Raw genomic sequence first — 11,331 nt, forward strand, 5'->3', positions numbered from 1 at the left:
GCATTCCAAGGCAGAAGACAGGTCGCGACTCGCGAAGGAGCTCGCGAGTCGCGAGGTGCTGGTCGCGACTCGCGACGCCTGTCACGACTCGCGACAGCCCTTCTGTCTCCCTTGGTTAATCCACGTGAATTTGCCACTTTGTGTACCCTAATCTTTTGCATACTAGACCTCCTCCTCCTCTAGTATAACATCATATGAGAATCAAAACCCATTATCCTATAAATGTTCCAACATGAGGCACTAATTTACAAATACCTTTGTGTACTTTGTCGATGAAAGCTAAGAAAATCTAGTTTCCCCAAAAATATCATATCTTCAGAAAGAAATCAACTCTTATTTTTATATAATTATTTAAGTACTAGAATTCAACACCTTATCAATCTATCATCGTTGTTACATGAAATGCATTGCCAGACCAACCCCTACCCTGAAATTCAATACAAAGAGTAAGGGTTCATCCACTACCATTTTATTTCTCTTTTTTTGTTTTAGTTCTTTGAAACCGTAAAGCAAATTATGTAAACCTGAACAAAAAAAAAGTTTTCTATTTTCAGTCATTACTTGTTTAAAAAGAAATTAAAAAGAGAAAATCCGCAGTAATTTCGAACAGATTCTAAAGAAGAAGAAAAAGAGTAAAAATACTATTTCATGATATTATGTTTAACGCAAGCTTACCATAAAAAAAGAAAAAGATGAACGTAAGCGTATAGGGTGGTGACAAGGATGCTTTTGGACTACTTTAACTCTATAAGTACTCACACTAATTACACAAGCAGCTAGAAACTACTAAGTCTCCTACACCCTAAGCATTTTTTGCCCAGGACTGTATTGGTATTTGGTACTACTAACCATATGGACTAGTGTTTAGTATGTTGGGTACTCTTACACTGACTTGGAAAGTTTCTTAATTCTTAATGGTGGGTGGAGGATCTTGTAGTGAGGGAAGACTTCATATTTACAATGGTGGACTCGTCTGCTCCGAGCATAACAGCTTCTTTCCCGGCTCTAAGAAACCTTGACACGGCACCGGTTACATACTCATGAGCTTCTCTTACATTCATTTTGTTTGCCATTTCATTAGGGAAACTACTCAAGAAATGGTCACCATTTAGAACAGCTGCTAACTGAACTACTTCAGTCTGGAATTGGGATAATTGCCTCTCTTCATCTGCTTCTGTCTTTCTCAGTGGAGTTACTTCAGGTAGAACCTCTGTCAGAAAACAGCAGAGTAAATCAGAATTCGCAACTTTGAGGTTAACGAAGCTTGCCCTATACCAGATCAAAATCTTATGAAGGGCTCACTTTGTTGTTTTAGACATTAAGATCAATGAAATCGAATCATATCTTAAACTAAATGTAATACTAATAATATACTTACTTAATATCATAAGGAAACTATATTTATTTCCATATGAACTCTAATATTAGGTATACATGCAATTAAGATTTAAGAATGATTGATCAACCACAAAGAAGAGTCTAGACTCATCTTTCTCTCTTTAAATTAAATACCCACTTATTAAGTTAATTAATTTCTTATTCTAGAAAATGTTCCCCCTTACATATATTAATAATATAAAAAGTAAACCACTATGCATAGATGATTAATCCAATCACTGCATAATAATCTCAACTATTGACTATCTAATCACAAAATATTAGTGATATATTAGAAGAAAAAGGGACAACTTCTTTTGAAAATCATATATTAGTAGACAAAAGAATAGAGCAGAATTTATGAAATGATCTACCTGGACAATCAGTTCTGGGAGAGGTTAATTGTGTCACAACATCCTCAAAAATACCCGCCCAGGCATCTCTATGGGTCAAGAAATTGGATTTAAGGTTGAAAATTTTCTTAATAGTAGCTGGGATTGAAGAATGCTCAAACTCTGAATCTGGTGTGGGTCCTTTTGCCTTACTCATTACTGCACAATTCACAAACAAAACATCATTTCTCAAGTCACATAATGGAAGAGGTATTCTTCCCATTCAAAATTTTTCTCTATCGATCTCTCTTATGAGGATTATCAACACTTAACTTACTATGATATTTCCAAATTTTTTTTTTAATTAGAAAATTAAGTCAGCCCAAAGACTAACCCCTACAAAGCTACTAGCCTATAGGAAATACCAACACATCGGCTGGTAAGGCATGCATAGCATGCTAAGAAAATACTCCAACATAATGCTGGGAGTAAGGATCGAACCCCTGACCTCAAGGGCCAAGGGGGGAGCGCTCTACTCACTTCAGCTAACTCCTATCCTTTGATATTTCCAAATTTATGGTTATGTTAATAGTTTAATTTAGACTAGTAATATAACAACTTAATACAAAGAAATAAAATAGTAATTACTAACGCATTCCGAGCATAGGTATTATAGATCCACAATAATATTGTAATGAATTAGCATGTGTTGGATAGATTTACATTAAATTTAAGTATTGTCCCAAATCCACCACCATCAATGTCAACCAAAGGATTGTCCCTCCTGACATTGAGGTTGGTACCGCTTAAAGAGCATTGCTTATTGAAGACTTAAGACTTAAGATCATGCCAATATATGGTTTCCGCAATCATAGCTTTATAAAAAGTTGAAAACACTATTTTTAGCGTTGTATTATCATATTGTCGGTGCAAGTAGCCATAAAACTTCGCAATAGAGTCCACTACTCCACTACCGACCAAAAAGTTAGCAATTACTCAGCCAAAGCACAAAAAGATGAGCCAATCCAATCCCAATAGAGAGAATAAAGGATGAAAAGAAACCAACAAACAAAAAGCACAACAATGTACGAGAGCCTAGCTTTACTTTCATGTAACTACGAGTTTTGTTTGCATCACCTAAAAAAATGCATATGGGCAAAAAGGATCTAATAAGTAGTTCTTATTACTATTAATAATTAGGAAAAATTACCTTCATAACTCATTTAATAGTCGTTAATAAATGATGTTAATTGGAATAAATTTTGACGGCTCGTTTGATTAGTGGTCGTAAATAGTGGTATTGGTAGTGTAATTTAGTGTAAATTTGTAAAGAAGTTATCATGTCAATGTGCATGGTAATGAAACTTCATCACAAGATGTAAGTTTTCCTTTATCAATTTCCATTACCACCCAATACCACCTTCCCAAGTGGTAATAGATAGTAATGAGATTTTAGGATATAGTAGATATTTTGGGATCAAATAGCATTACCATGGGTAATGACGTGGGATTTCCTTTACAAATTTACACTATAATTCATTACCATTACCAATATCTACGACATCAAACTAAATAGGTCGTAAGTATAATGAATAAGGGAAGTACCCTTAAAATCTCCATAGGGACATTTCAACCCTCAAGTTTGTGTTTTTTTTTCTCCATGGAGAAGTAATCTCACCATTAACTTTGTGTGTTTTTCTCCAAGGAGAAGAAATTTTTATTACTTTTCATTACCACCCACAAGATGGTAATGGATGGAAATGAAAATTTAATAAGAAAAATTACTTTAGGATAAATTAGCATTAACATGACAATGAACAATAATTTTCTTCACAAGTTTACGTATAAATTCATTCTCATTATAGTCATTTATAACCAACTACCAAACAAACTATCAATGTAATAAGGCCAACTTATATTTCACCTAAAAATAAACTTATATCTTCTTTATAATGATAAATCATCAAAAGTTACATAATGTTGGAAACATGTAATTACCTTTTAAATTCGTGTGGGGTAGTAGCCATTGCATGGAATTAAATTTTTATCGAAAATTTCCATAAAAATAAATTTAAGAGAAAAAAATTGCTAATTACTTAAAATTGCAACACTTTGATTTTAACACTTTTATTACCCTGTTTGACTATATTTTTACACTAATATATAAAGATACTTTTTATTGCGCTTAATGTTACTTGATTCATCTCAATATATATAATTTAAATATTTAAATTTTATAATTTTTGCTAATAATAGTTTAAGATTTTAGTGATCAACATTATGCAATGACAATTGACAAGAGTGAAAGTCAATGTGTTGCAATTTTTCCGAAACATAGATTATAGATAGAAGTATTATGAAATATGTCAAAGTAACTATTTTGAGGTATGTGGTAACTAGTGGAATTAAGGATTATTTAATGTAAGTAACAAAAATTACAATAATAATAATGATGATAAAAAAGATGATGATGTAATAATAATAGTAATGATAGTAATAATAATTAAATCAACTATTAGTTCTACCAATTTTATTAAAATAATACATATATAATACTTTAGGAATGCTCGTTAGCTTTTGCTATATAATAATAATAATATATATTAAACCTAGAAACAAAATATAAGAAAATTAGAGGGAAATTGAATAATTACCGGTTCCTTTTTTGATCCAAGGTGAGACCATAATAGTAGGCACACGTACACCAAGTCTATCAAACTTGAAGAAATTAGGTGGAGGACCAGTGTTGCCATCTGGGCTAGGAACATTGACATAAGGTGTTTGGACATGATCATAAAATCCACCATGCTCATCATATGTTATCACTAAAAGACTCTCATTCCATTGTCGACTTCCCCTCAATGTTTCATACACTTCTTTCACTAGTTTTTGTCCATTTGCCACATCATGTGATGGATGGTCGTCGTTTGCTGGCGATCCTTTTATATCAAAATATCTGCACCCCACATTATTTCATACCCATTACTATTTTAATTTTCTCACAACAAAAACACTCTCCATCTTTTTTAATCAATAGCTAGTGGTACACTGGTACTAAAAAATAGCTGAAAATACCGTGTCACCCATGTTGGCGCTTACTACTTCGTCAAAACACTAAAAGTAAGTGCAAAAGCGGTTGCCGAACAGGCCCTTACTAGTTAGTACCCAGAGACCCACACCCACCTGTTGTGCAATTATGCTTGCCAAAATACAGTACCCAAGAATTCTGCATCCTTTGATATCCTATGTTATTTTATAATCGCTTGAACGTTTAGACCAAGATAATAATATAAAAAAAATTGTACATATACCTAAAAACAAAAATAAAAAGAATTTGATCTGAACATTACCTGGGTTCAATGACAGTTAAGCTGGGGAGTTTACCAGCTTTGGCATGCTTCTTGAAAGTATCATAGAGATGAAACTTAAAAACATACTTCAACTTCCTCAAATTTCTATAAAACAAAGTGCTTGGAATAGACTGATAATAAATCCCAAAATCCAATTTGTTTTCATGCAATGAATCAAAGATAGTCTTTTGTGGGTATCCAAGAGCCAACTGTTTCTTCACATGACTAACAGCACCATGTGAAGTTCCTGAATAAACAAACAACCTATTTGGTTGGGTTGGTCCAGGAATTGAAGAGAACCATCTATCAAAAACAGCAAATTCTCTAACTAAAGCTTCAAAAACAGGCACATTTTCTGGCTTAAATCCTTTCATAACTGCTGCTGAAACATTCTCTGACATTGAAAGTGCTTGTTCTATAAACCCTTTCATTGAAGGAATGGATATGTTGTTGTTTTCTCCAAACACTTGTTTCGCAACATCTTCAAAGGAATGCCCTGGATCTGGGTCTACGTACTCGGCGTCGTTGCTGACGCAGACGGATTTCGATCTCGGGTCTTTGGTTGAGACCGGGTTGCACTCGGTCCCATCCACACCATTGATCTTTGGGTTGATGGACTTTTTCATCCATCCGATTAAGTGATCAAATGACCTGTTTTCTAGGACTAGGACTACTATGGTTTTAATGGGTGATTGTTTTTGGCTTAAGCATTGTTTGGGAGGGAAAATGGAGGAGAAAGACAGGAGTAAGAGGAGAAAAAAGGTGGTTTTCATTGGGCAGTGGTGTTTGAGGGATAAAGTAGAATGTGAACTAGAGAATGGGATTTTGGGAAAATGTTTTGGTTTTATAGTAATAATTCAAATATTTTGACTTTTAACACTATTCACACAATCCGCTTTGATCATTTTATATTATTTATACATAAAAAAACTATAAATATATAAAATTATTAAAATGTCAACTTTTTCATGATTCTTACTTATACATAATCAACCAGATTAATATTCAAAATTGTGAATTGACAAACGTTAAGATTCAAACATTGGGAGACTATAAAAATGGATGAAATATTAATAATAATAACAATAATTGAAGGAGATAGTACAAATTTGTAATGAAGAAGAATCTTGGATTTATTATTTGGTAGATCACGAGTGATTTTGCAATTGTTTATGGTGTTTGAATTTGATTATATACCATTTGAAGAAGATTGAGTGAGAAGTATAATACCACGTTTAGTAAGTAGTTGATTAAATGAAAAACTAACAAGATTCTTTTTCGCACCTTCTTTTTGGGCTTTTCGTAGGTGGGAGTGGGGAGTAAAGTAAACTAATAGGAGTAATCTACTTAACTAAAGGTGAAATTATGAAAGTGGTGGAGAGAGATTGGAAGTTAATAACACTAATGTGGACCCGTGTTTGATGATGTTAGACTGTTAGTGCTAATTAAAATTAAAATTCTATGTGAACAGTTTGTAGTTGCAGAATTTACAAGTACTACTATAATACACTATCCAGTTAGTTCAAACAGCATTCATTGAGTCGGTGCCAAATGGTCAATGAACTTATTGTCCTGCGCAAATCTTGATATGGAGACTGAAGAAGGGTTTTTTTTTTGTCTTATTGAGATGTAAACAGGGAGGGGGTATTTTATTCATTCAAGTCAAGTTTTGGTCATCAGAGTCGTCTCAATTATTACAGAGGTTTTGTGCAAACAAAATTTAACTAGGCCCTTAACTGATACTTCCTCCGTCACAAATTAAGTGAAAAAAGAGAGAAAGGGCACCAAAATCAAGGTAGCAAGACAGAGAAAGTTGGGAACTACTTAATTAGATAAAATATAAACACTCATTACACATCAATCGTCCACCATCACCAACTGCAAACCCACTGCCATCCACCATCATCACCACTAACCACCCACTGCCATCCACCACCACCTATGGATCATTAATTCATCACCATCACCAATGACCACCAACTGCCAACCAACGCCACCACCACCATCGCCATTCATTAATCCCTTGCTCAATTTCAACATGCTATTGAGTAGTAGATCGAAAATCCATGGAATAACATCAAGAAACTGGCATAAACAACCCAAAATCAAAATCATTTAGAACCCTAATCAAAATCATCTACAATTCACAATTAAGAAACAACTCTGTTATTTTTAACTTGAAATCTTGTGAAAATGGCATAAGACTGACTTTGAATGCACATATCTCTCAATCTATAAATGGATTTGATGTGATTCAAATTGGAGGTGATATCTTATTCCAAGAGCTTACCAACAATAGGTTATATGCCCAATTCCGCTGAGAAACGAGAAAGTTATGGTTGTTTTACAAAAAATTGTCGGAACTGGAATTTTATCTCGCGCCAGATCGGGCGGGTTTTGGCCCGACCGGGCAGGAGCGCCCAGTCGGGCGGTTTGGCCCGGGCGACGCATTCTTTTTACGAGTTATTATAACTTTTACCCTAAGCTCATCAATCCGTCATTAGAGTTGTACTAGGAGATTATTGTAGGGCTATTTTTGGGTTTTCTTATGTTATAAAATAACTCTTTTGGTGATCATTGTTTGACACACAATTTAAGCCATTAAGATTCTAGGACTTCTTGTATATTCTCTTTTTTTTTCTCCATTATAATGTAGAAGCTCTCGAATCACCCACCTGTCAACATAGGTCTATTTTGATCGAACCACGTAAATCTTTGTGTCTGATTTGTTTATTTTCTTTCTAGTTCTTCTCATTCTTATTATTTCATTGACTTGTTCCGCATTAATCAAACGTTACACCACCCGTTTTGTAACAAACTGGTATCAGAGCAAGGTTTCAAGGTTTTAGGTGTTCATAGACGCGTTTGATTAAATTATGCCAATGAAATTCGACATTGAGAAATTCGATAGTCAAGTAAATTTTGGCCTATGGCAATTGAAGATGAAAGCCATGTTGCTTCAAAGTGGTTGTCACAAGGCTCTTAATGGTGCATCCAAAAAGCTTTCGGGTATAATAGATGATCTGTAAGAGGAGATCGATTTGAAGGCTCTTTCGGCTATTCAATCATGTCTTTCTAATGAACTCTTGAGAGAGGTTGTTAAGGAGACAACTGTTGCAGGTCTGTGGTTGAAGTTGGAGTCACTTTATATGACAAAGAGCGTGACCAACCATCTACTACTCAAAACTAGACTTCATAATCTCAATCTAGAAGAAGGCAAACTGCTTGAGTCTCATCTAGATAAATTCTTCTGTTATTATGGATTTGCAAAACATCGATGTTGAGATCGATGATGAGGATATGGCTATTAGATTGTTGTGTTCTTTACCGCCTTCGTATAAGCACTTTCGAGATACGTTATTGTATGGTACAGATGATTTGAGTTTGGAGGATTTTAAGGATGCCTTAACTCATAGAGATTTAATTGACAATGAGTTGGTTAATAAATCTAATAATAATAACTTCTGAACTAATGCTTTGGTTATTCATGGTGGAAATTTTTTTAGCAAAAGTAAAATTTGTAACTATTGTCATGTGAAGGGTCATGTCAAAGCCGATTGTTGGAAATTAAAAAAGAAAACAGGGGAAAAGTCCAATGAGGACCAATCCGCAAATATTTTCAACGATGTCTTAGATCATGATATTGCACTTTAGGGTTACAAGTTTTGGGGTTGCGGTTTCTACGATCTCTATGATTGGTGCCCTTTTGAGATCTTCTAGTGAAACAAGAAACCGTTTGAATTTTCTTATGGAGTCTTATGATAGATTGCTTGAGTTTATAATAAAGTAGTAATCTTGGTTATGCATTAGATTTTGTTCTAGTTATGCTATTTCCTTATCTCAATTTGGTACTTTTGTGTTTTATTAAGTACAATTGCAATTTAAAAATTATTGATGTAATTTAATTTTGTAGAATTGTTTAAGTTTGTTGCTGAGATGAAGAAGTGCTTTGAAGAGAGTTTGGTCATCAGGTTTTTCTACAACATCCTCCTCGTCATTTGGTTCTCCCAATTTGCCGTCTCCGACAATCTATATGCATTTAGAAATTTTTTTAATGTCCTTTAAATCTGAAGTAGAGGATCCTCTCTCCATGCACATATTTTAGTAAGTTTAAGCACATGACAAAAGTCTCACATGTATGAACTATTTATTGCAGAGGATACAATATCTTAGCTGGTCTACTTTCTTTGGGAAAAACTAGCAATGAATGTCTTACGCACCAGCAAAGACCATAATCCGACCACCAAATGGGATAGTAAGTTCGCAGGATTCAAGGACTAAATAATGTCATCATACTTTTGTCAAGATCGAATCTTCGAAGCAATATTTATGCATCATGGGCACTTCATCCCATATAATCAACTTCGTCTTGATAAGGAATGTTGTCAAGTTTGATCCTAGCTTAATACCTACACATGTTGAGTTCTCAGTAATAATTAAGGGAATTCTAAATCTTGAATGAGAAAATCTCCTTCGTGCAAGAAATAAAGATGCAATACCACTTGAAGCCACTGGTAAACGATCTCTCCCTTACGTCATATTATAACGCGTAATATTCTCCAAAGATATGTTTTTCCTATTCTCTGTGACCATATACGAAGAAGACACCTCCTTTACCTCTTGACAAAGCATTCATAATTTGATGAAAAACTTTATTTTGTTCGACATTCAAGCCTAAAAATAGTTAGTTGAACTCTTTGTGTACATGTCCCCTATCATAAGACAACTCATCCATATTATGAGCTTATTTTGACCTTCCATGCTCATAAAATCATCCAGAAAAGGCAACATGCTACCGTTACTTTGTAGCTTTGCCTCGATTTCAGCCAAGGCAAAGTTTTGCAATTCTTTATCGCTTAGTTGCAGGAGTGGAAAACAGAATTTTAATTAATACATAAAACCTAAAATTGTCCGAAAGAATAACACGTTCTAATTTATATAACGCATTAGGAAAAGATTATATATCTTCGTCGTGAAGAAGTGTGCTTGTAAAGTATATCATCAGGAAGAAGATGCTAAGTCTTTTGCCAAATTGTCTCAGGTTTTGACTGCAAGATAATAGTAGCATGCAAAAAAGATTGAGAAGATATACTCCTGATTCTCAAAAGCTCGCTTCCATTATCGCATCAACATACTCTAATCTACACTCTCTCTCTCTCTCTCTCTCTCTCTCTCTCTATATATAATATATATATATATATATATATATATATATATTATATATATATATATATATATATATATATATATATATATATATAGTGTACGTAAGTTGTTTATGTTAATTTTCTAGCATTTACCTCCCACACCAAACATAAAATAGTACTCCCTTTGACCTTTGTCCCATATTAGTTATTTTTGTTGTTTATTATTGAAAACTTGAAAATTATTTTGCGATATCCAAGAAAAGAAAATTTGACAAATAAAACGGAATGAGGAGATGCAACAAAACAAAGTCATTCAAAAGAGTTTCGTGAGGTCTTTTGCACATCAATAAACTTTATATATTGTTACTACCACTTTTAATGTCGAATAAACATTTATTATGGTACATTGTATTAAGCCTCAAAAGGTTTGACATTGATTTTATTATAGAGGCCCAATCATATTGCGAAATCCATGAAAGAAAGTCAACATAAGTCGAAGATTAATTCAATTCTTCAGGAGATAGAAGTCAAGCAAAGACGAAGAAATGGACCGTTAATAATATGATCATGGGACGATGCTACGTGAATATCAAGAACGTGCATACTTCAGCGCCAGAAAAACAGTTGTATTTGAATCAAAGATGATTCAAATCATTTCCCTCCAAAAGATGCATGAAAGTTATATGTAGCACATTGGTGTATAAATACAAGGGAGATGCTCAAGAAAAAGACAACAAACACAACACGCAATAACTTTCAACTTACTTTCTATCGTAGCCTTAGCCTAGTGAACGTAGGGAAAACTAGGTCGTTACTAACTCCCCTAGTGTCAAATAAAAAAACCTAACTAGACCACTAAACTAAGTAAAGTGGTGAGCAAGGGTCGAACCACAAGGATCGGAGGGTCTCACTAAGATAGAATCGCTAAGAGTAAGCTAAATCGAAGAAATGGTCAAGTTTTTGTTGAACTAAGCGATTAAAACTATTGGAGTCAAATTAGGAAAAAATACTAGGAATGGGAAATCACCGCAATCATAGATTCACATCCAACAACCAAGTAGAGATAAGGGGTTGACATGCATCGGGGATACGCAAAAGGGAATAAACAATCCTAAACACCTCTAA

The 11,331-nt window shown here is 34.0% G+C and overlaps 1 protein-coding gene across 2 annotated transcripts; it reads right to left on the reverse strand.

The window, feature by feature from the left end:
• Positions 1-618: 618 nt before the first annotated feature.
• Positions 619-5,891, reverse strand: LOC104908025 (non-specific phospholipase C6). Of its 2 annotated transcripts, XM_010697075.4 has the most exons (4): positions 5,060-5,885; positions 4,364-4,665; positions 1,752-1,928; positions 619-1,210 (listed from the first exon to the last, which is right to left on the reverse strand). In XM_010697075.4, the coding sequence occupies exons 1-4, from the start codon at positions 5,830-5,832 to the stop codon at positions 912-914; spliced, it is 1,551 nt and encodes a 516-aa protein (XP_010695377.1). In that variant the 5' UTR covers positions 5,833-5,885; the 3' UTR covers positions 619-911. The 2 variants fall into 2 exon arrangements, with proteins under 2 accessions (XP_010695377.1, XP_048500453.1); XM_048644496.2 differs by lacking the exon at positions 1,752-1,928 and having other exon boundaries at positions 5,060-5,891.
• Positions 5,892-11,331: the final 5,440 nt, after the last annotated feature.

Source organism: Beta vulgaris, chromosome 5, assembly GCF_026745355.1.
Source record: "Beta vulgaris subsp. vulgaris cultivar EL10 chromosome 5, EL10.2, whole genome shotgun sequence".
NCBI classification, from domain to species: Eukaryota; Viridiplantae; Streptophyta; class Magnoliopsida; order Caryophyllales; family Amaranthaceae; genus Beta; species Beta vulgaris.

Excerpts from the sequence above, each read along its gene's own strand:
- LOC104908025 (XM_010697075.4), bottom strand. The coding sequence starts at position 5,832 with ATGAAAACCACCTTTTTTCTCCTCTTACTCCTGTCTTTCTCCTCCATT. Across the intron at positions 4,666-5,059 it reads TTAACTGTCATTGAACCCAG|ATATTTTGATATAAAAGGAT; the intron begins GTAATGTTCAGA and ends TGTGGGGTGCAG. Across the intron at positions 1,211-1,751 it reads TCCCAGAACTGATTGTCCAG|AGGTTCTACCTGAAGTAACT; the intron begins GTAGATCATTTC and ends GTTTTCTGACAG.